The sequence below is a fragment of the Nanorana parkeri genome, unplaced genomic scaffold, assembly GCF_000935625.1.
Source record: "Nanorana parkeri isolate BGI_ZX_2015 unplaced genomic scaffold, ASM93562v1 scaffold17, whole genome shotgun sequence".
NCBI lineage: Eukaryota > Metazoa > Chordata > Amphibia > Anura > Dicroglossidae > Nanorana > Nanorana parkeri.
This window is the reverse complement of record NW_017306285.1, coordinates 2,680,014-2,705,610: the sequence shown is the minus strand read 5'-3', so window position 1 is coordinate 2,705,610 and position 25,597 is coordinate 2,680,014. Positions and strand designations below refer to the sequence as shown.

Genomic DNA, 25,597 nt, shown 5'->3' with positions numbered 1-25,597 from the left:
CAACCACCGATGCTCATTACTGCCCCCTTGAGGAGCTCGGCATCTGGCAGATGACCTCAAACAATACTTGACATGGGGAAGGTCTCGGGCCGTCTATAGCCTCACATTAACATTATGACGAGGATAAGAGGAAGCATTTATTAACTGCTAACTGACCCATCCTTGGTTAGCTGACGCGAATGGCTTCCTCTAGTCCTGGCGAAGCCAAGCAGACGCATATGGCCGGGAAATCTGCTTCGTACAGAGACGCCACCACTGATGAAGCATTAGTCATATGACTGCTGCAATGCTTTGTAATCTTTTATTCTAGAATTAGTCTTTTTGTATCCTAAATGCCCCCTGTACTCCAGCAGGGGCAATATGGAGTCAGGGCCGGGTCCCTTTGCCATCAGTAACATGCATAGATGACCATTTTCCAATTGATGTGATCAGATATCCTTTGAAATTGATCAATTTTGTAAAAAAAAAGTGTTCTGATATGTTCGAGAGGTCTCTTGTGCAATCAAAAGTGTCATTTAAATCGATCACAAGCTGAATATTGATCAGTGGATCAATGAAAATGTTCTACTATACTTGCCATAGGTGATTTTAACCACTGAGCCATTGATAATTTATCGGCCAGTCAGATCTGTAAGGGCGGCGTAGAACCAGACTGGACTGAGCAGCAAAGCTACCCTCTCATTGCTGTCCATGATGGCGGCTTCCATATAACTGGCCTGGCAGGTTCCCTTTAACTTTTTTTTTATTATTTCCGTGTTCCTGAAAGTTTTAGGGGCCCTTTAAGAAAACAGCTCCACATGCATGACAAGCATTTAGATCACGTCTTGGAGATCCATCTGCCCACCATTGACATGTGACAGCGGTGTTTAAGGACATGCGGATTCCGATGGTGTGCGTCTCCCATCCTCCCCCACCCCGTCCTTCCCGACGGTCCCCTGCGGCCGGCAATGAAATGAACACCTACATTGCGCGAGGCATTATTTGGTCTGCCCAGCAGCAGTCTCCTCTCCGCGAACCCGTTCGGCTATAAATAGAGAGCGACAATATCGCTTCCCTCTAAACACCCTCCAGGGAGACGGACTCTTTCTTCTCCCCCCGGCGCCCGCAGTCAGCCTCAACCTGAATCTCCTCCAAATGAGAGCCATTGATCATCGCAAATGTAATGTCTCCGCTTAAATAAAGCTGGATGACGGACGAGAATGAGGTTCTCTGTCTTGAGGCTGGTTAGCTGGGGGGCGATGACACCGGGGTAACGCTACACCAGAGCGAGGAAGGAATTTCCGCAGGCACGGCCTCGAAACCGATGCCGGTTAACCCTTCGTGGGCTGCCTGTGTGCAAGTTACCGAAATACGCGCACCGGTGGCCTCCTTCTGAAAATGCTCCCTGTGATGACAATAAAGTTTTGAGGAACTCAAAGCTATGTGGAAAGAATGGAGGAGTGACACCATACACAATGCCACCATCATTTTCCCCGGTAGTCACAAAAGCAGCAATCATGGAAGGTGACGCATATGACATTTGGCAGAGCAGTTCGAAGGAACGCAGAGATATCATAAACCTCAACTAGCAGACGTATTGGTCCATTAAATTGCACTCCAGACCATTTACAACGTGACCTTTTATGACAGGGCCTCATCAGAAGACCCTGGAAGCTTCTGGTGAGGCCCTGTGGTAAAAGGTTAAGCCATAAATTGGTCTGGAAAGCAATTTAAAGGAGAACTATGGGGTCAGTATTTTTTCCCCATAGTTCTCTTCACGGGGTCACGGGGGGCATATACTAACCTCCTCCTGTGACCCAAAGCTCAGTATATCGCGAGCTACAGCTCGTGGTATACTGAGACCGCCGCAACCAGCACGGATCCCGACAATGCTGTCGAGATCCACCCAGCTGCGTGATTGACAGCTGGCTCTGCCTATCTTAGAGGCAGAGCCAGTTGTGCCCGCCCCCTCCCCGTCCGTTCCTCCACTCAGCGCTGGAGGAGGGGGGGGCCTCTCTGCAGGGAGATGATCGGTAAGTGAGCGAGCGACGGTATGTGTTCGCTCACTTTGCAATCTATTGAGCCGACGTGTGAAAGTTTTATTGTCACACGTCGGCTTGAGGCAATGTAAGAAACACACATATGTGAGGCTTGGGTAGTGACCTATATTACCTAAAGCTGAGTTCTCATTCCTTTCCATTTTCACACATATTCCATAAATCCTAATGTTATGTCGTTACATTCCTACAAGGTGGTTACACGAATGTAGAAGAAACTCCACTCGGTTAGACACCAAACACACCTATAATACTACAAGGTCCAGAAGGATTATGAGACAGATCAGACCTCCAAGGAGAAAGATATCTCATATTTATTATCTAACACATTGTAATTTCATTCTGCTCAATAATATGCTGCTTTAAGTGGTGTGAAACCTTCCACCCAAACCTGTCACAAGGAAAGCAGGAGCACGTCCACTAGGCTTACAAATATACTTCAGCACCAGTGAAGATGCCAGTGAAGTCAGGATTTGCATACCTCTGCCTACCACCTTTCTTCCCATGAACATTAAAGGTTTGCTCATGTGATATTATGCCTAGGCAATGCTCACTTGGCCTCTGCCTACCACAAGCACTGTGGGGGTTTCGCATTATTAAAAGGCAGCAGAAGGCCGATTTAGTTCTACCACACAGGGCTTGCCTGGCAGACTTGCAGTGTGATAAGAGGAGCAGCAAAGCACAGCCAACTTGACCACCCCCATGAGTAGACGTATAGATAAAAGCTGTACAAATAAGTTTTTAAAGAGAACCACCCTTTCATAAGTTTATTTACATCTGCTCTATTTGTCTAAAAACACAGAAAAGACTATAGCGCTTGAAAGAGTCAATGCAATTTCATGTTAAGGATTATTATAATAGGGTCATGAGGAAGGGAAGGCAACATAGGTGTGACCGTCTCACCTTCCCTTGACTGGTCACCAAAGACCTTCTACTTGATGGCCAACCAGCCTGCCAGAATGCCCTTCCGGGGGGGCAAGCTTCTTCTCTGATCTACCCATATTAAAGCGTATCTATAACTAAACCTTGGCCGTGGTTCAGAAGGGTTAGAATCCCGATTATGTTTTTATTGCTGCCGGCCTCCGCTGGGGGTCCACCCTTCCATTAGGTCTCACTGACCCCATTGTGACCAGGATAGAGAGTGATGGGAAAACCAAAATCTATCACCAATACAGGAATAGAGGGAACATCTTCCAATGTGGACAACTGTTTCAGTGACCAATATCTAAGAGGAAAGTTCCTTCACTTTCTGTTGTGTCTGAGGGACAGGAAGTAAAAGGAAATCCCCCCAACAGAAAAGGGGCTTTACCCTTCCCTACTTTATTCAGATCCAAAAACTAAAAAATGTTTTTGCCTATACATGAATTCTTGCCAATTTTTTGAAATTTTTTTTGTGAAGCATGATCTTATATGAGGCAATGGCACTCCAAAGACAGAAAGCTCTGGGGGGGCCACACGGTCACAGTGGCCTAAAAAGGCCCAGAGATGAAATACCAAATGGACAAACCTAGGCAGAGGCCTGGCCTGACGACTTACCGCTGAAGAGCCGCTCCTCGGGCCCCTGGTCCTGGTCAGTTTCCCCAACATCTCAAATCCTAATGTGGTCACCTTTCCCATAGGCTTTACCACCTTCTCCGTCACCAGCTGACAGTCCACATAGAGCCGAATTTTTGTTTTAGACACTGCAACTTGCAACTGGGTGAAGAAAATGAAAAATCAACATATCAGTATATGAAGATCTAAAGTTAATTGGCGGGAGGGTCACATGTAAGACGTTAACCTTGTGGAAACTCCCATAGAAAATCTTCTTCACTTCTTCCTCATCGAAGGTCACCTCCTGCAAGCTTCCCTCAAGCTCGGGGCTGAAATAGGTCAACGACTGCTGATTGGCTATTACGGAGAGATTGTGATTGTGAGATCAAGGTTGTGAGATCACATGTTATGGGAAAAAATCATTGCGGCTGATAAGGAGAAGCCAAGGAGAGTTCTCTTCATACAAAGGGAACCATAAGCCAGAGTTATGGGGGAGCTAATAAGAGACTAATTGAGTTCTTGACTCCTTAAGCATCCACCCCCTCAGCATTTCACCCAAGTGAGCTAAGGGAGTTAAGTTCACTTCCCGAAAGGATCCACAACCAAGCATGATGGAAGGCAGATACGCTACCAGTATGTAAAAAACTGGGACACAAGATCCAATCCACTATAATTAAAGACCAATGAGCCTGAGATAAGCACACAGATGTGTTCATAAGATAACAGGATTCGGACATGGGGAAAATAAACGTGATACACGTGTGCTTTTTATAATCCTTTTAGCAGAGAAAAAAGGAATCATTATTTAAATTGCTAATCTAAAATATAAAAATATACCTAATACAGTGGGGCAAAAAAGTATTTAGTCAGCCACCAATTGTGCAAGTTCTCCCACTTAAAAAGATGAGAGAGGCCTGTAATTGGCATCATAGGTAGACCTCAACTATGAGAGACAAAATGAGAAAACAAATCCAGACATACGTCACCCATTGCCTCCACTCATTGCTTGGAATTCAATCTTCTCTCCGACTGACAAGGGTGCTGAGTTGCACCTACCAGCATGCCAAGATGGCTGCCCCGCGACCTTCTTCTGCTACCTACCTACAGGGCCGGTGCTGCCACTAGGCAAACTAGGCAGCCTTGACCACTCACAACAACCCCCCGCCACGGTGCCCCCCCCCCTATTTCAAATTGCATAAGCCAATAGCAGGCTGGCTATTGCGCTCGCCCACTGAGCAGAGGAGCGGAACTAAGAGACAACTTTCTCTCTCAGGTCCACTCCTCGGCTCAGTTCTGGTGTTTCAATAGCCAGTCTGCTATTGGCTATTTCAAATGAAAATAGCCAATAGCAGTCTGGCTACTGTCCCGGCTGCTTACATCCATCTATCGCCTGTGGAAGCTAGCCGGCAGGAGAATGGGGCCGTGCGCACGCAGAGGGGAATGGGGGCTGAGCTGCTGGAGGGAGGCTGGGGTGGGGCTTCAAGTAGCTGGTCTTGCCTGGGGCGCAAAATAGTCTAGCACCGGCCCTGCCTACCTACCTCGCGGGCAAACATCCATTCTCTCAGCACGATCCCTCTGATCTCCGACTTAGCAGAAGATGGCTGTGCCTTACCACGGTCACTCCTGATGCTCCAGGCGGCTGCCTCCACGTTCGCCGAGTATATTACAACGTGTAAAATGACATCCAGGACAGGAAATCATTACGGCGACGGACAAATTGGCAAGCAGAGGTTTAAAATAGCGAAAAAAATAAGAGTTCTGCCCCTCCCCCAGGCCACCGATTGAGTAATGGCCTCGGATATTGCTTAGGGGTCCCCCGTCTATTGACACGGCTCTTTGGAGACGTAGTCACCTGACCGCAGCCCTGCCTGGTCCTCGGATGACCCTCATGGGTCAGAGAGCCGTCAGCATTTTTCTGTTATTAAAATCTCTAGATTGATACCGAAGACTTTGTTGTCTTGCAGTAGGAAATAATTAAAACTCGGGATTATTACCTGCGGACATGAATTAAATTGTATCTAAATCTAGAACACACATGGAATATACTGCAGCTTACTGGGTACGGTGGCTGCATTTTTTTCCAGGCTTCATTCATTTTATCATAACCTTATTGTCATACTTCCTATATGAGGGTGACAACACTTACTGCACTAAGTCTATAAAGGACCAGCGTTGTCACTCTAGGACAAGACTACAGAACGCCTCCCCCTTTTTTCTCCTCCATAACATAGTAGGGAAAGTCTGTACTCAACAGAGATAGCTGGGAACAATGATAAGAGTTCAGGACAAGAAAAAAGCACAGGAAGTTAACTACACACACACACACACTCACTCACATAAGTTGAACTGGATGGACCTTAGTCTTTATTCAACCTTACATACTATGTTACTATGTTATCAGCTGATAAAAGTGTTGGTAGAGCACTGGACCCAGGGGTAGAAGAGATGGGGCTTCAAATCCAAATTTTAGAGCCAGCTCTCTGTCAACTGAGGGGGGTCCCAGGATTAGTGAAGAAAGGATGAGAGTGCCATGGATCTAGTGTGAAGCCAGTTATCTTTATTTAACCTGACAAGAGAAATCCAACGCATTTCAAGGACTCAAAGCTCCCCTTCATCAGGGTCAAGAAATAAGATGACATACAGTGTGAACATATTGTCCAGCAAGTCACATTGGGGCTGATCTATGAATCTTCCACCCAGCGTATAGTAGAGCAAATGCCTTTCACGCACCTTAACCACCACTAGATGGGGCCAGGGAGCATTGGAAATTCTTATGCTCACCAGCACCATCTAGTGGTGGTAGCCCATGCGAGCCGCATTCTCCCAGCTATACGCTGGGTGGAAGATTTCTAAACCTTCCCCATTGTGACTTGCTGGGCAATATCTCCTCACTATCTCTACTATTATCTTCTCCTACCAGATCCTTTGATTTTCCAATTTGTTGTCCTCTTCAAGAGCCTACACAGCACTGTATATCATTGGCTGCAGCATTCATCGGATCTTTCAAAGCCTGGCTGCCATTATGATTACGGGTTTTGCAATCATCATAATGTAATACATTTGATCCGGTCATGCTATTTATTCCTTTACACAATGTATAAGGCCGGGCTGTTTATTTTATCTGTTTTTTTTATTATTATTATTATTATTATTTTTGAACTATTATATATTTTTATACTTCACGATAAGATCCCCTTTATGAACTTCTGCTCGTAATTCTGTAACATAGAACGATGCTGATTTATGCTCTGAATGGATTTTAATCTTAAGTATCATTTCATTATCATTTAGAACATCTTATAATATGACTTTTTAGTTCTTCTTCTTTATGATATTTTATGTCCTCCCATTTCTCGGCCCTGATAACGGAGGAGTGTTGTTCCGCCATAACGTGCAGACTTTGTCTTCTGACCTCCTGTCATGTATAGGGATTACCTCAGGTTGGGACTGATCCCGGTCTGGACCTGGAAAGCACATGGGGCCCCCAGCCTTATCAGCTGTGGACTGGGGCATTCCCCGCCCCTGCACATAAACAAAAGGCCAGGATGTTGCGCTAACATCATTGACCTTATATGGCCACATGGCCATGTTAGGTCAATGACCAAATATAACTACGTAGCCATGTAAGGTCAATGACATCACAGCATCCCGCCCCTTTTCCTACATGCAGGTGCAGGTGGGGAATTGCCCACCCCGCAGGTGCGCATCAACAAAGGTGGTATGCTTGCGCTGACATCATTGACCTTATAAAAAAAATGCCTTTGACCAAATATAGCTTCGTACCCACATAAGGTCAATGACATCACAGCATCCTGCCCCTTTTCCTACATGCAGGTGCAGGCAGGGAATTCCCCGGCCGCAGCTGATTGGGTAGCAGCAAAAGGAGCTTCCTTGCGGGTTCAGTGGAGCTCAGGTTTGGTCCTGAGCTCATCCCTAGTCATGTGTAATAAAGATTTACTGGACTCCCACTAAGTCTGCGGCACTCTCAGTCTTTCTGCGCTCTTCCTATTTCATACGTCGGGATGCCTGTAATTTGGGCTCAGTCTGGTATCAGGTGGTAGAAGGATCTCCTATATGAGCCTCCTAAATACAATAAACGAGGCCCGTCGTATGTTCTCACGTTTCATATATGGCCTCCTCCAACCACAACCACACGTAGAGACTTACGATCCAGGATGATCCCGACAACCGGCTGGAAATCTTCATCCGTCAGCTGCCACAAGGCGAACGGTTCCTGGGCGGCGTTGGCAGGCAGGCGAAAGAGGAAGCTGAGCCCGTGTTCCTGGAGGAGCCCATGAGGGTGGACTTCTCTGGAAAGAAATGGTGCAGTCAAGCTAGTACGGCTGAAGATCAGGGAGATCAGAATACACACACTGCACAATGGCTTAGAGGAAGGACACGCCCCCTCCCTCTTATCTAGCAAGTTTTGGACCATCTGGCTTAGTTACACACAAAGCATGCGCACAGCCGCGGTCTCTCTTTTTACAAGGCGTGGCACATTTTGCAGCCAGTCATGGATACAACCTGGAATTACATGATTATAAGGATGTCATTACATTTTAATAATGAGATAAAGCCCAAATGAGGTCTCACATTTTTTTTTATATCTCTTTATAGTCCTGTACCCCACATGATGTGAATGGCGGCAGACAGAAAACGCCTCAAAACACCTTCATCTCTCACTGAAAATGCTGCATCCTGCAGAGCTCTGTGCTGGCAGAGCTGAGTAACAGCCACACCCCTTAACACAAGTATCCTCACAGAGGAATAGAGGGGGCGTGTCAAACCAGGAAGGGGGCGTACCTGACCAGATCTGTTAGATTATGGAGTGCACTGAGCAGCGTGGTCAAACTCTTTGGACTGGATTGACATATTGAGACACCCCTCATCGTGGTTCATCAGGAAAGAGGAAGTAAGACAAGTTTGTAAGCGCAACAGGAACCATTTCTGTGACTCCAACCAAGCTTTAACGTCAATGTTCTTCTTATGATCCCCAGCAGCAAGCTTCTCCCATAGTTTACAGTAGGCACTGCAGCTCCTGTCACATGAGTCTGTGGCGCACACTGATCTGGCTTATGGACCAACTTTCACGGGTCGGAGAAGACAGATTAGGCCAATGTGGCATGGAGGGACAAAGGGAAAATTCAATAGTTACGCCATTTTTTCCAATGACTCCCTCTATGTGCAGAATTGTCGTGTCTGAGTGAAGCGTTTGTTGAATAAAGTCGGTTTAATCCCGTGTTTGCCCCCTCCCCCTCTTTCTCCATGCGTGTGGCTCCTAACGGTGACCAGGAGCGGAACGCGGCATATCTACACAGAGCCAAACGGCGGCGGCGCTGTCAGCGGTGAGCGATCGGGCGCATTAGAAGCCGGTGACATGAAATCATCCTACTAATGGAGAAGAAGGACGCCGGGTTATCCGCGTAGCAGGCGGCTCGGAGAGGAAGATGGCAATCTTCTAGACGACTTCTGCGATAACGGCGCCCGGCTAATTTCGGAGATCCGCAGGTTGGTATCGGGGGAATTAACATATGAAAATGACGGTATTATAGCTGCAGAGGCATGACAGGGGCTACGGCGGCACCAGGATCCTCAAAGTCCTCATCAGTTACCTATTACTCTTCATGAGAATCTAATCTTCTATATACTGGTGTAATATATTCTACTTTATATATTTATCATGTTCAGCCCTAAAAATGGGCTGCACCCCTCACCTCTATTCCATTGTAAAACGGCTGCACCCCTCACTTCTATTCTATTGTAAAAGGGCTGCACCCCTCACCTCTATTCCATTGCAAAAGGGCTGCACCCCTCACCTCTATTCCATTGTAAATGGGCTGCACCCCTCACCTCTATTCCATTGTAAATGGGCTGCACCCCTAGTCTCTCTTCCATTTTAAATGGGCTGCACCCCTCACCTCTATTCCATTGTATATGGGCTGCACCCCTAGTCTCTCTTCCATTGTAAAAAAGCTAACCTCCTGACCTCTATTCCATTGCAAATGGGCTGCACCCCACACCTACCACTGATTTAATAGATCCTATGCCTTTGCTTTAAAGAGAACCTGTCATGGAGGGCAGTCACCTGTCTCCGGGAATTGGGGCCAGGCTCCTTGATACAGCCCAATCAGGCAGCGATATCCCATGCATGGTTCACTTTAAGACACTGCAACTCCGCACCACGAAATGAGAATTACCAAATTCAAAAGGAGGCCAAAGGTCAGCGAAGGAGACAAAGATCTCGGGGATTTGCACACCGAAAGGCACCGGGCTGAGCAGATTTGCCGGTATAAAGAGATTAATGTTATCTGGTCTTCGGAGGATAAAAGTAGAAGATTAAATATGGAGATGGCGCGGGACATGAAAAGACGCAGCTCCCCCTCCCCCGGGACACGCACGGCCCACGCTTCCAATTAACTTTACACGCTGTAGAAGACGGGTCTCAGTCAGGGCGAGAGGATGAGGTGCTTCCATTCATCAGGAGAGGAATAGCGGCACGGAGCAAGTAGAGGATGAAGAGACCGGCGGAAGGGAACGCAGGAAGTTTCCCAGGGAAAATATTAAACGTTTTCAGAAACAAAAAGATACATTTGTTATTTTTGTTCCATTAAAAAGTTAAAGTGTAACTCCTCTGTGGTCACAGCAAGGAAGGGCAAGGAAGTGGTCAAGGCTTTTATCATCTGGGTCCCCCTCACTTCCTGTCCTGGGGTCCCAAGTTCAACCATTTATGAATCCCTACGCTGGTGACCCCAATCAAAGTCTTTCTAGAAATGAAGCAAAAGGATCAAGTGATGACGTCACTGGGTCCAAAATAAGGTCTGTAATGAAATCTCATTATCGTGTTCATAAGGGGAGGAGCCAGAGAAGGCAGAATAGAAGATCAAACTTCAGCTCTATGGAAGACATTTTATAACTTCAGTATATGGGCTTCCATGACAACAAAGGATCCAATATAACCATCGGTTGCCAAGATCCGGTCACTGGAGGCCACCTTCATCCATGCACAGTGCTCCCCCCACCCCTTAATTTTACAAGCGATGAGCAGGAAATGGAAGAGTTGCTTTGCTGTATAATGATCAATTTTCCTACCTGGTCCAGATGGTCAGCTGGGCGTTCTCTGCCACCGTATAGATCCTTGATCTCCCCAAGACGAAGGCGTCAATGGAGACCCCATTGATGGAGGAGTAGAGCTTTTCATGAAGTCCGAAGACCACCATCATGTCATAGCCTGTGAGAGGAGGCGGAAAATCAGCTTGGAGGAGAAGTCCCAGGAGCAAAGTTGACAAATCATTAGGACGGAATATGTGGCAGATTTGAGGAAATTATCAACCTATTGACCCATATTGGATGTCCCACAGTGGTGAGCCTACTCCCACCCCCAACGACTCACTACCCATGGCTGTGATGGGCACCCTTGCAAGCCAATAGAGAGGCACTGGGGGCAGGTTTACAAAATGTGACTTGCAGACAAAATGAGACAGTATGATTGCAGTATTTTTCTGGTCTGGTCTGGTCTGGAACGGACTGCACTGTTGTGAACAGAGGCCAGAAATAGCATAGGGATACATTAAGATGCATTATAAGTCTGGAAACAATCTGGTCTGGTCTGGAGATGATCTGGATGTGGGGTGAATGGGCCCTGAAAGCTAGAAGGGCGGGGCCTCAACTACGGAAGTTGGCTAGAATTTGCATTCCAGCAGTGCAAAGAAGCATCAGCCCAATCACTAAAACCTCCTGTGAGCTTCAACATCCTAATGTCCTTTCAAAATCCATTTTCAATCACTATAAATATGCAGGTTTCATTAAAATAATCTCTAGCGACATGCTATGGAAGTCCTTGGTTAGGCACTTCCTGTTACGCGGTGACCTGTCTCCCAGTTATGCTCCTGTGTTGTCACCCTGGCTTCCGATCGAAAAACAACAATTGGGCACTTTAACCCCATGACACATGGGGTCCACTGTTGTCACCATCAGGATACCCACCCTGAGAAAGGCCATGCAGCCATTGCTGGAATGTATGTAGATGGGAAGGAGCTGGGAAGAGGCTTCAAGAGATCAGCAGAGAAGTACCAAAGGAGGAAAAAAAGGGGGAAACAAGTGTTTTATTTTTTTAAAAATGTTTATGATATACATTTTCTTTCATTTAGCCCGCATGGCTGAAAGAGAAATACTTATTTATTGACAGAGTAATTCACCGCACAAATGTCTGAACACTTCTGTGTGAATAGAGGCAAATGTCAAATGTGATGTAATACATCATTATGGCCACTAGATGGAGCTGGGGATATAAGCATTTCATTCCTATGATCTTCAGCGCCATCTAGTGGCCATTATGATGTATTACATCACATTTTACATTTGCCTCTATTCACGCAAAACAAGTGTTCCGACATTTGCGCGCAGCATGACTCTGTCAATAAATAGACCCTTATAGTTAGTTCTCTTTCAGCCATGCGGGCTAAATGAAAAGACCAGAAAAGAAAAGATACTAAGAATGTTCGTTTTTGCCTCTATTCACACAAAACGAATGTCAACAGAGATTCACAGGGCGAATGCCTCTTAGAATTGTTTATAACTAGACCCCTATGTGTCTGGCCAGTTAGGGTTTCCATCTACTTTTAAAGCCAGGGAAGCAGCATTTTCAGCAGTTGTTCAGCAACGGGCCCCCCTCATCCCTCTTATGACAGGCAATGTCATCTCACACATCACTCTCCTCGCTGGTTGCCTTGAAGGAATTTCCCGTCGCACAGATAAAGCCATCATGGTTTTATCTCTTCCTTCTGATGGCATCCGTCTTGAGATGGCAGCTCGGAGGGATTAATTCCCATTAAAGACAATAGGCATTGTTTCCTCTGATGCCGCCGCTCAGATGGGCGATACGGGGCTCTCTCCAACAAAGGACGCCTTTCGCAGAGCTCCCTAGGAGACTCATCCGGCCCTCATTATAAGTGTCTTTCATCCGACACGAGGCTAATTATAACACTCCACCATCTGAAAGGATTATAATCTATGCGTGTAATTGGCGGCTGACCCTAATTTAACAAGGCCGCTTCCGAAGTCGGCGGCGGGCCCCTCGCTTTTTTTTTTTCATACGGGAATCATCTTCCAGACACGGAGAGTCTGGACAGTGAAGGGCGTCTTCCAGGCAGGAATATACAAATATGAGTGACAAGTGTGTTATAATATCTACAGGTAATTGGGTAACAGTGGTCACCATGTTCACCTCGTCCAATCAGAGAATGCCTTGCTTGCATTAAAAAACAATATACGGCATTCTCTGATTGGCAGCAGTGTCGCGCGAACGGCTTCCTGGGATCAGTGTGCATAGGGAAGCCGGCCATCACTGTATGTAGCCAGGACTACTACAGTAATTTTTAGCATCCCCGGCAGCCCTCTGGTTATCAGATATGGATACTTACACAGAACCAAGCTGACCAGTATACGTTTCCATAAAAGATCATTCCCGGAGTTTCGCTTCACTTTTCCCTACTCTACCCAGAACTAAAATGTGACTTAGGCTTTAACATAGTGACGTGATGGCCAGCATGTACCCTGCGCTGTAATGACAGGTCCTCTTTATACTCTGCACTGTAATGACAGGTCCTCTTTAGGCTCTGCATTATGATGACAGGTCCTTTTTAGGCTCTGAATTGTAATGACAGGTCCTCTTTAGGCTTTGCATTATAATAACAGGTCCTCTTTAGGCTCTGCATTATAATGACAGGCCCTCTTCAGGCTCTGCATTATAATGACAGGTCCTCTTTAGGCTTTACATTGTAATGACAGGTTCTCGCTAGGCTGTGCTATGTAATGACAGGTCCTCTTTAGGCTCTGCATTGTAATGACAGGTCCTCTTTAGGCTCTGCATTGTAATGACAGGTCCTCTTTAGGCTCTGCATTGTAATGACAGCTCCTCTTGTCCTCTCTAGGCTGTGTATTATAATGACAGGTCCTCTCTAGGCTCAGCATTGTAATGACAGGTCCTCTCTAGTCTGTGCTATGCAATGACAGGTCCTCTCTAGTCTGTGCATTGTAATGACAGGTCCTCTTTAGGCTGTGCTGTGTAATGATGACAGGTCCTCTTTAGGCTGTGCTGTGTAATGATGACAGGTCCTCTTTAGGCTGTGCTGTGTAATGATGACAGGTCCTCTTTAGGCTGTGCTGTGTAATGATGACAGGTCCTCTTTAGGCTGTGCTGTGTAATGATGACAGGTCCTCTTTAGGCTGTGCTGTGTAATGATGACAGGTCCTCTTTAGGCTGTGCTGTGTAATGATGACAGGTCCTCTTTAGGCTGTGCTGTGTAATGATGACAGGTCCTCTTTAGGCTGTGCTGTGTAATGATGACAGGTCCTCTTTAGGCTGTGCTGTGTAATGATGACAGGTCCTCTTTAGGCTGTGCTGTGTAATGATGACAGGTCCTCTTTAGGCTGTGCTGTGTAATGATGACAGGTCCTCTTTAGGCTGTGCTGTGTAATGATGACAGGTCCTCTTTAGGCTGTGCTGTGTAATGATGACAGGTCCTCTTTAGGCTGTGCTGTGTAATGATGACAGGTCCTCTTTAGGCTGTGCTGTGTAATGATGACAGGTCCTCTTTAGGCTGTGCTGTGTAATGATGACAGGTCCTCTTTAGGCTGTGCTGTGTAATGATGACAGGTCCTCTTTAGGCTGTGCTGTGTAATGATGACAGGTCCTCTTTAGGCTGTGCTGTGTAATGATGACAGGTCCTCTTTAGGCTGTGCTGTGTAATGATGACAGGTCCTCTTTAGGCTGTGCTGTGTAATGATGACAGGTCCTCTTTAGGCTGTGCTGTGTAATGATGACAGGTCCTCTTTAGGCTGTGCTGTGTAATGATGACAGGTCCTCTTTAGGCTGTGCTGTGTAATGATGACAGGTCCTCTTTAGGCTGTGCTGTGTAATGATGACAGGTCCTCTTTAGGCTGTGCTGTGTAATGATGACAGGTCCTCTTTAGGCTGTGCTGTGTAATGATGACAGGTCCTCTTTAGGCTGTGCTGTGTAATGATGACAGGTCCTCTTTAGGCTGTGCTGTGTAATGATGACAGGTCCTCTTTAGGCTGTGCTGTGTAATGATGACAGGTCCTCTTTAGGCTGTGCTGTGTAATGATGACAGGTCCTCTTTAGGCTGTGCTGTGTAATGATGACAGGTCCTCTTTAGGCTGTGCTGTGTAATGATGACAGGTCCTCTTTAGGCTGTGCTGTGTAATGATGACAGGTCCTCTTTAGGCTGTGCTGTGTAATGATGACAGGTCCTCTTTAGGCTGTGCTGTGTAATGATGACAGGTCCTCTTTAGGCTGTGCTGTGTAATGATGACAGGTCCTCTTTAGGCTGTGCTGTGTAATGATGACAGGTCCTCTTTAGGCTGTGCTGTGTAATGATGACAGGTCCTCTTTAGGCTGTGCTGTGTAATGATGACAGGTCCTCTTTAGGCTGTGCTGTGTAATGATGACAGGTCCTCTTTAGGCTGTGCTGTGTAATGATGACAGGTCCTCTTTAGGCTGTGCTGTGTAATGATGACAGGTCCTCTTTAGGCTGTGCTGTGTAATGATGACAGGTCCTCTTTAGGCTGTGCTGTGTAATGATGACAGGTCCTCTTTAGGCTGTGCTGTGTAATGATGACAGGTCCTCTTTAGGCTGTGCTGTGTAATGATGACAGGTCCTCTTTAGGCTGTGCTGTGTAATGATGACAGGTCCTCTTTAGGCTGTGCTGTGTAATGATGACAGGTCCTCTTTAGGCTGTGCTGTGTAATGATGACAGGTCCTCTTTAGGCTGTGCTGTGTAATGATGACAGGTCCTCTTTAGGCTGTGCTGTGTAATGATGACAGGTCCTCTTTAGGCTGTGCTGTGTAATGATGACAGGTCCTCTTTAGGCTGTGCTGTGTAATGATGACAGGTCCTCTTTAGGCTGTGCTGTGTAATGATGACAGGTCCTCTTTAGGCTGTGCTGTGTAATGATGACAGGTCCTCTTTAGGCTGTGCTGTGTAATGATGACAGGTCCTCTTTAGGCTGTGCTGTGTAATGATGACAGGTCCTCTTTAGGCTGTGCTGTGTAATGATGACAGGTCCTCTTTAGGCTGTGCTGTGTAATGATGACAGGTCCTCTTTAGGCTGTGCTGTGTAATGATGACAGGTCCTCTTTAGGCTGTGCTGTGTAATGATGACAGGTCCTCTTTAGGCTGTGCTGTGTAATGATGACAGGTCCTCTTTAGGCTGTGCTGTGTAATGATGACAGGTCCTCTTTAGGCTGTGCTGTGTAATGATGACAGGTCCTCTTTAGGCTGTGCTGTGTAATGATGACAGGTCCTCTTTAGGCTGTGCTGTGTAATGATGACAGGTCCTCTTTAGGCTGTGCTGTGTAATGATGACAGGTCCTCTTTAGGCTGTGCTGTGTAATGATGACAGGTCCTCTTTAGGCTGTGCTGTGTAATGATGACAGGTCCTCTTTAGGCTGTGCTGTGTAATGATGACAGGTCCTCTTTAGGCTGTGCTGTGTAATGATGACAGGTCCTCTTTAGGCTGTGCTGTGTAATGATGACAGGTCCTCTTTAGGCTGTGCTGTGTAATGATGACAGGTCCTCTTTAGGCTGTGCTGTGTAATGATGACAGGTCCTCTTTAGGCTGTGCTGTGTAATGATGACAGGTCCTCTTTAGGCTGTGCTGTGTAATGATGACAGGTCCTCTTTAGGCTGTGCTGTGTAATGATGACAGGTCCTCTTTAGGCTGTGCTGTGTAATGATGACAGGTCCTCTTTAGGCTGTGCTGTGTAATGATGACAGGTCCTCTTTAGGCTGTGCTGTGTAATGATGACAGGTCCTCTTTAGGCTGTGCTGTGTAATGATGACAGGTCCTCTTTAGGCTGTGCTGTGTAATGATGACAGGTCCTCTTTAGGCTGTGCTGTGTAATGATGACAGGTCCTCTTTAGGCTGTGCTGTGTAATGATGACAGGTCCTCTTTAGGCTGTGCTGTGTAATGATGACAGGTCCTCTTTAGGCTGTGCTGTGTAATGATGACAGGTCCTCTTTAGGCTGTGCTGTGTAATGATGACAGGTCCTCTTTAGGCTGTGCTGTGTAATGATGACAGGTCCTCTTTAGGCTGTGCTGTGTAATGATGACAGGTCCTCTTTAGGCTGTGCTGTGTAATGATGACAGGTCCTCTTTAGGCTGTGCTGTGTAATGATGACAGGTCCTCTTTAGGCTGTGCTGTGTAATGATGACAGGTCCTCTTTAGGCTGTGCTGTGTAATGATGACAGGTCCTCTTTAGGCTGTGCTGTGTAATGATGACAGGTCCTCTTTAGGCTGTGCTGTGTAATGATGACAGGTCCTCTTTAGGCTGTGCTGTGTAATGATGACAGGTCCTCTTTAGGCTGTGCTGTGTAATGATGACAGGTCCTCTTTAGGCTGTGCTGTGTAATGATGACAGGTCCTCTTTAGGCTGTGCTGTGTAATGATGACAGGTCCTCTTTAGGCTGTGCTGTGTAATGATGACAGGTCCTCTTTAGGCTGTGCTGTGTAATGATGACAGGTCCTCTTTAGGCTGTGCTATGTAATGACAGGTCCTCTTTAGGCTGCGTATTGAACACTCAGAAGCAAAGGGCTCTCTATAAACACAATAATCGGCGCCCCCGATGTACACAATCACCCCAATTAGGCTCAGGTGCAGGACGGCGAGTCTTTTAGAAGTTCAGACGCTCTCCAATCAATGGCTGAGCAGTGTTCTTCCCACGCAGAGCGACATCGGGTCACCGCACCGCAATGCACCGGACTCGCCGTCATGCACCAGTAGGTAGCGTGTATGTCTCATAATGGGGCGGCGGGGGAATTGGAATTGTTCAGTCTGGCTCCCATCATCACACGGCTGCCGAGCCTTCTCGTAATGCTTAAAGGGAACACACCAAAACCCCCAACAATGACATTATGTTATTCGCTCCCCTTCTCTCCTCTCTGCCTGTGCTGTGCTCTCATCACTTACATTGTTGTATGTGGACTACACAACACCTCCCGCTATGTTATTAAGAAGAAACGGGGGGTGAGGGGTTGTTCTGTAGTCCTAACACCTTTTCTGTATTAGGGTGACAACGCTGCTCCTCCAAAGACAGCAGACTGGCGATCGATTCATTAAAGGTAGCTACACTGTACAAGCAGATGGCTAAAATCATGATATTGATGAACAGAACACGACTGCCAGGCAGTGTCGGTAACACCGCGGTGAGTACCCCCCCGCCTCGCACTTCATTGCATTGATTGTCATTCTTCATTTAATTAATTTACAAAGGAGAGACTCACCAGGAAACTCGTCTTCTCTGTCTTTGGCCTTAATTAATGGACACGTCCCTTCAAGACACAAAACAGAGAATAAGGACAGTTCTCAGGATGCATGCAGGTTTATTAAAGGGCCAGTCCACCCAAAATGATATTTCAGAGTTTCAGTTCCCGGGTCAGTACATTTCCCTGTTCTGAGTTCCCGGGTCTGTACACCTGATGTGCCCATTATGAGGGGCTCCCACCATCCTGCTGGATTTACGTTTATTTTGGAGAGTGTAACAGGAAGAATTGGGACACAATGGTAGGCGGAGACACAGGCTCACAGCTCTTCCTGTTCATGTAATGTAAGGTGGAGCACTCAATGTTGGCGCTGTTCAGTGCAGGATTTTTAGGATCTGGTTCCAATGAGTATAGCATTTTAGAGGGTAAGTCTAGGGAAGTTTAGTTTAGTTTTAGGGTAAGGGGCAAGGTCTGAGTAACCTTAAACAAACCCAGAATTTTAGAGGTTGAGTCTAGGGTAAGCGGTGAGGTCAAGGGTCAAGATCTGGGGAACCCTAAATAGTAAATCCAGCATTTTAGTGTTTAGTTTTAGGGTATAGGGCAAGGTCTGTATAATCTTAAACAACAAACCCAGAATTTTAGAGGTTGAGTCTAGGGTAAGGGGTGAGGTCGAGGTTAGGGTCAAGGGTCAAAATCTGGGGAACCCTAAACAATAAATCCAGCATTTTATAGTATGGGGAAAGGTCAAGGTTAGGGTCAAGGTCTGAGACTTTTAGAGGTTGAGTCTAGGGTAAGGGGTGAGGTCAAGGTTGGGGTTAAGGGTCAAGGTCTGGGGAATGCTAAACAATAAACCCAGCATTATACGGTAGAGGTTAGTTTTAGGGTAAGGGGTGAGGTCAAGGTTAGGGTCAAGATCTGGGTAACTTTAAACAACAAACCCAGAATTGTAGAGGTTGAGTCTAGGGTACGGGTGGGGTTAAGGGTTAAGGTCCAGGTAAAGTTTTATGGGGTTAAGTGTTGGGTTAGGTTTTGTGTAAAGGTTATGTTTTGGGTTTCAGGGTTGGGCTAAGGTCAGTGCGAGTTTTAAGTGTCAACTATTAGTATAGGAGGTAAGGGTAAAATAAGTTTGGGATTCAAGTGTCGGGGAAAGGGTTGAGTCTTAAACTGGCCTGACATGCTACAATCTGATTGGACAATCTGTATTAGTCACTTAAACAATGATGTTGTAGCCAATCAGAGAAGTCTTAGTAGAACATAGTCAGTGGCAGAGCTCGAAGACATTGTCCAATCAGGTTGTGACACGCGTGGTCAGATAAAGGGTCATCTTAGCACCTTCTAGGGTCATGTACTTCACCTACGCCAAACGTCGGCGCCCATTTCTGCGGCAGAAACCAATGTATCAAAGGGAAACAACGGTGATGGGACTACCGGCGACTGCCCGATAAGAACATTGGTCGGTGGATTCAAGTCATTACACACGCGCCGTGATCTTTTCCCAGCCGCCAGCCGACTCCGCGGGACGCGAATTAAAACACAGTTTACCGCAGTTTATTTTGCTTTCAACGTTCAATCCGAGGACGAGGAGCGATATTAATCTGCGTAGAGGAGCGCCCCCGCCCCTCCGTGTAGTTTCATGTTTTATGGATGGAGATGATTAAGGTCTCCGCGCGCTAATCAGGCTGTCACTTTTATTCCGATAGCGCACGTTACAATTTAATAATTCTCTCACATCTCGGGAAGGATGGCAAGCTATTTGAAGGTGGCACGGATAAAAGCGGCTTATTGGTGCGCTCGTGCGTCGCGGAGACCCCAGCTGGTTACCCAAAAAAAAAAATGGAGCAATAAGCAATCTTTTGATACACGTCAGCGGCCCCGTTGGGCCTTTTTCTCCAATCAAAGGCGACTTTAAAGCCGAGTTTCTCCTTCAGAACATTTTCCTTCCGTCAAAACGTTCGCCGGGACTACCAGTGGCGCACGCAGAGAGAGGAAAGTGCGACTAATGGGATATTTACTTGTGTGCTAAGCACTCACCATCTGTCCGGACGGGTCCAAAGCCTCCGCGGCCCGCGGGCATCTTCCGGGGATTGTCTCCTGTGCCGGAGAGATTAAACACGTTAGATGGGTTAAAAAGGCGACCGCTAATCAAACTTGAGGTGAAGGATACATACTAAGTAGTAGGAGAGCTGGAGAAAATGATGCCCTGGGTTCCCTCCAGTGCTAGGATTTGGTCAAAGAGGAGGAGCCAATATAAACACAGATCCACCTCTTCAGTAGAGATCACATGACCTGTGCCTAGGCTTTCAACCTCATGACTACCCCTGGAGTTCCCTACTGCAGCATTTTCTCCAGGAATGCAAAGCTATTCTGTTGCTCATTAGGTGGTCGAACCTGCAAGATAGTTAGGGCCCATTTACATTTTTGTGGGCTCCTCCTCCATGATTTGGTCAAATAATGGAGGAGGAGCCAATCTAAACACGGATCCGCCTCTTCACTAGAGATCACATGACCTGTGCCCAGGCTTTTGAACTCATAACTACCCCAGGAGTGCCCAACTGCAGCATTTTTATGATCGTGGTGGAGGAGCCAATTTGAACACGGATCCGCCTCTTCAACAGAGATCACATGACCTGTGCCTAGATTTTTAAACTCATGACTACCCCAGGAGTGGCCTGATGCAGCATTTTCTCCAGGAATGCAAAGCTATTCTATTGCTCATTAGGTGGCCAAACCTGCAAGATAGTTAGGGCCCACTTACATTTTTGTTGGCTCCTCCTCCATGATCTGGTCAAATCATGGAGGAGGAGCTAATCGGAACACAGATCCGCCTCCTAGTTAGGGCCAATTTACATTTTGGTGGGCCACTGTGGTGCGTTAATGCAAGGCTACTAATGCCCAGTTGGACATGATCCTGTGCAATGCACGACATGTGGTGCATAGATGGCCTGCTACTGTAAGTGCCTTGGGGTGGTCCAACCACAGGCTAGGGGGCAGGTCAGTGACGAAGACGTATTGCTTAACCGCCATAAAGAAAAGTGCAGCCAACGCGCTGACTGTGGATCTCAAGACCGGCTTAACAACCCCGGCAAATCCCCTCTGAAGTTAAACCCGCGTGGTTAGTCTCTCGCCCAGTGTTCAGCTTTAAAGGTTTGCCGAACCCAAAACGCGTTGCGCGGTCCCCGCTGAAGGAGCAAAGGGAAGAAAACCGCTGACAAAATGTAAATTCTAAAATAAGCCGGCGAGAGTGATGAAAGGCGCTCGTCATGGTGGGTACACTGCGTGCAGGAAACCAATTACACGACATTAGTAGAACTAAATACCCTTGCTAATTAATTACCCAAGGACACGAATACATTTACATACTCGCCGCCGAAGACCGCACTACATTTCACCCACTTAAAGAACAAATCGGGCCTAATTATAGAAAAAAGGGGAGGATATCACAGGCAGCAGGGGACCTGATGTAATCACAGGACGTAACCCATTAACACTTTCGGCTGTGCTCTTTGTAGGCAGCCCGATAGCCAACACCCTCAGGGACAGGGCGCTCATCTCTATTACATAATGCATGCTGACTATACTAATTACATGAGAACAAACCCAAGAACGTTCTGTTGTATTCTGGTAGCAGAGTTTTCATTGTTGGATGAGAGTTAAAGGCCAACTCTGGGCTCATTTTTTAGCCCCCCTGCAGTACCTCATCTAGGCCACAAGATGTCCTCAGTCTTCTGGGTTAAATGACGCCCAGGAGAAGACTGAGGACATCCTACAAGGGCAAGGCGTCAAGGGCCACCAAAGCTCATTGCACCAACAATGTATTGGTGCAGAGAGTGGTGTGGACATCATCAGGTAAGTGTGGCCCTCTGAATCATCACGGACCACCCACGGGAAACCTGCACGTCATGTAAACAGCCTGGAGCCACTACCATTGCTGATGTCCTTCTGAAAATGCCAGTTGCCTGCTCTCTCTCTGCCCTTAGTACCTTGAAACCCAGAACAAGAACGCAACAAGTGAAAGATTAAACTCATAACTCTTAAACTGCATACTTTCAGCTCACTGACTAAGACAGTATTGAAGCCACTGGTTGACCATGATGGCAACCATGATGGCCAAGCTGCAAGCATTTTTAGAGAGGACAATGACCCCATGTTTTTCCTTAGTATAGGCTTTCTTTAAAATGACTACTATTTCCATTCAATGACAGGGTAAATGTTCCTTATAAATCTGCTCCTTTTCCACAGATATGGGGCTCTTTGGACCCCTTAGTAGGTCACGTCCTGGGACTGGTTTACAGGAGGAGCTGACCAGCAGATTGAAAGTGAATGGTATCCAATGAGCAATGAGCTTTTGGTCACTAGTAAAGACTTTAGAAGATTGTAGGGCAGGAGTCTCCAACCCCTGTGACATGACTGTACTACTATACTAACTTTATTGGACCCCACCTTATCAGGGCATGGTTGTCAAAGGGGGTGGGGAACCCTGCACTATAATTGCATGTTCCTTATTGGATCCCATTCACTCTTTGGCTGCCGGTCAGCAAATAAGGGACGAGGACCTCTCCCTGCATACAGCAAGGTTAATAGAGATCACTGCTTCTGCTCCTTTACAATCAATGTTCCCTCTACTGCTGGCTAGGGTCCAAAGGCCACACAAATGCCATAAGGGTTGCATATGGTATCAGGTTGGGCACCACCTGATACCACTTTATATGTCACGTGGGAAAAAATCAGCTTGACTTCGATATCTATCCTATGTGTCCGCTGTGTACGGATGAAACATTATTTACACAAAACAATAAGCGTGTTTAAGCCGGGATTGGGGATTAAGGTGTAAATTATTTCTGTGACCTCCAGCGTGACATTAAGCCTAACAAGCCCTCGTGGGAAATATGGGCCGGTAAGCCAGACATCAATATTATCGAAGATCAAAATGATTCATGGAACAAAGCTTTACATCCAGGCACAGGTGCGGCACCACGGAGAACAGGGGAACTCCGCACAAAGCTACAGGATGATCACAACTATAAGATGGTTGTGTGTCTAGAGTCTCCATATCTCATCTCTATAACCTTTGTGAACCTTCCCACTATTTTCTATGCACCACGGTAAAGGCTATACAGATAAACTCAACCTCTACTTTACTATAAGCCCAACCATCTCTTAGGGCAAATTCCACCTCTGCCTATCAAGAATCCATTGCCAGAGCCTTGGTGGTCCATGCTGTCTCCTACAATATCTTCAAACTAAGTCCCACCCCTTCTTAAGGCAAATCCCAGCAGTGCCTATCAAGCATCTCCAATCCAACAGGTGCATGCATCTCTATAACCTTTCTGAACATTCCCATTATTTTCTATGCACCCGAGGAGTTCACGGAAAAGGCTATACAGATAAACTTGACCTCTATTTTACTATAGGCCAACCCTCTCTTAGGGCAAATCCCTCCCCTGCCTATCAAGAGTCCAATGCCAGAGCCCCTGTGGCCTGTGCTGCCTTCAACACTAAAATGCTGGGGTGGGGCTAAGCTTCAAGTCCGGTAGAATATAAGTGTTAAGGCCTTGTGTGAAAAGGGGGGCCCCCGAGAAGCATAGAGAATGTTTATGGATCTAGATTGAACTTATGCGTGTGTGTGTGTGCATGTGCGTGTATATAATTTTTTTTAGGTGCATGGGTCCCGCAGGAGAAGGGTCTCCCAAATTAGAGTTCTGCTTTAAGGGTTTTTTTGTTGAGGGACAGAGTTTTGAACTTGCTAAGTGCTGGTCACAAAAAACTTGGCAATTGCTTTCAGCACCTCAACCTCCTGTGCCAGGCTCTTAGTGCTGAAGCAAATGTAAAAGTGGGCCACAGACACAGCAAGATGCAGAACGGTAACAGCGACTGTGCCACAAAAGGTGATGAAAGATAAAACATTTCAGGAACCGGTCACCTGTCCTGTAGCGTGCGGAGGAAGCATCGCTCTGTGAGCCATCCGCGTAGCGGGCAGAGATGGACACCTGGTACTCCGTGCTGTACTCCAAGTCGGCAAGGACCGCACTGTGTTCACCTCCCGGGACTGACAGCTGTCATGTGACGTAAGAAAAGAAGTATTTGGTTATCGGATTATCTGCAGCACATATCAGATAGTGACATCCAGTGCAGTACCTGACTGAGCCTCCCTCCGCTCAGAGGAATCCATTTGATCAAATAAGAGATGACGTCATCAGCTCCCGGGTCCCACCACACCGTGGCCTTGTCGCCGTACAGGTCTACCACTTTAACTCCACTTGGGGGCGGAACCTTCACTGTAAAATATTGTATTGCTTGTTAAAAGGAATGTACAGGCTTTTCAAAGTATTCCACTTCCACAGTAAGTCAATGTGTGGGAAGACCCACTGAAAAAAACGCACTCCATGAAAGGCTGATATAGCAACAGAGTTAGTACTGAGCCACTGACAGTGCCCATTGGCGGCTACATTCAAATTTTCCCATTGCTATCTATACACTGTTTGTTTAAAAGTTTGTGGACACCTGACTGTCACACCTATACAAGCTTGTTGGACATCCCATTTCAAAACCATGGACATTAATATGGAGTTGTCCCCCACTTTGTGACTGTAACAGCCTCCACTCTTCTGAGAAGGCTTTTACAGGCTTTTTTTGGAGGGTGTCTGTATGAATTTGCACCCATTTAACCAAAAGAGCATTAGTAAGATCAGGTACTGATGTTGGATGAGAAGACCTGGCTCACAACTGAGTTCATCCCAGTAGGGTTCAGTAGGGTTGCTGTAAGGGCCCTGTGCAGGCCAAACTCATGGAACCATGACTATATGTAGCTACCTTGTGCACAGAGGGCACAAAGCCACAAAAAGGTCTTCTCCACAAGGTTGAAGTCCACAATTGTCTTCTCCACAAGGTAGGAAGTCCACAATTGTCTTCAGCACAAAGTAGGAAGTCCACAATTGTCTTCACAAAGTTGGAAGCCCACAGTTGTCTTCCCCACAAGGTAGGTGTCCAACCACAGGCTAGGGGGCAGGTCAGTGACGAAGACGTATTGCTTAACCGCCATAAAGAAAAGTGCAGCCAACGCGCTGACTGTGGATCTCAAGACCGGCTTAACAACCCCGGCAAATCCCCTCTGAAGTTAAACCCGCGTGGTTAGTCTCTCGCCCAGTGTTCAGCTTTAAAGGTTTGCCGAACCCAAAACGCGTTGCGCGGTCCCCGCTGAAGGAGCAAAGGGAAGAAAACCGCTGACAAAATGTAAATTCTAAAATAAGCCGGCGAGAGTGATGAAAGGCGCTCGTCATGGTGGGTACACTGCGTGCAGGAAACCAATTACACGACATTAGTAGAACTAAATACCCTTGCTAATTAATTACCCAAGGACACGAATACATTTACATACTCGCCGCCGAAGACCGCACTACATTTCACCCACTTAAAGAACAAATCGGGCCTAATTATAGAAAAAAGGGGAGGATATCACAGGCAGCAGGGGACCTGATGTAATCACAGGACGTAACCCATTAACACTTTCGGCTGTGCTCTTTGTAGGCAGCCCGATAGCCAACACCCTCAGGGACAGGGCGCTCATCTCTATTACATAATGCATGCTGACTATACTAATTACATGAGAACAAACCCAAGAACGTTCTGTTGTATTCTGGTAGCAGAGTTTTCATTGTTGGATGAGAGTTAAAGGCCAACTCTGGGCTCATTTTTTAGCCCCCCTGCAGTACCTCATCTAGGCCACAAGATGTCCTCAGTCTTCTGG

General features: G+C 46.7%; 1 protein-coding gene across 1 annotated transcript in view; it reads right to left on the bottom strand.

The window, feature by feature from the left end:
• Positions 1-25,597, bottom strand: part of COL20A1 (collagen type XX alpha 1 chain) — a 73,005-nt gene that overhangs the window by 16,144 nt on the left and 31,264 nt on the right. Inside the window, exons 19-27 of the mRNA XM_018559602.1 lie at positions 23,989-24,128; positions 23,774-23,906; positions 19,885-19,944; positions 17,875-17,922; positions 10,659-10,797; positions 7,737-7,879; positions 3,817-3,926; positions 3,573-3,731; positions 1,262-1,384 (exon numbers count right to left, since the gene is read on the bottom strand). Of these exons, the coding sequence (XP_018415104.1) occupies positions 1,262-1,384; positions 3,573-3,731; positions 3,817-3,926; positions 7,737-7,879; positions 10,659-10,797; positions 17,875-17,922; positions 19,885-19,944; positions 23,774-23,906; positions 23,989-24,128 (1,055 nt within the window). The remainder of the gene's footprint in view (positions 1-1,261; positions 1,385-3,572; positions 3,732-3,816; positions 3,927-7,736; positions 7,880-10,658; positions 10,798-17,874; positions 17,923-19,884; positions 19,945-23,773; positions 23,907-23,988; positions 24,129-25,597) is intronic.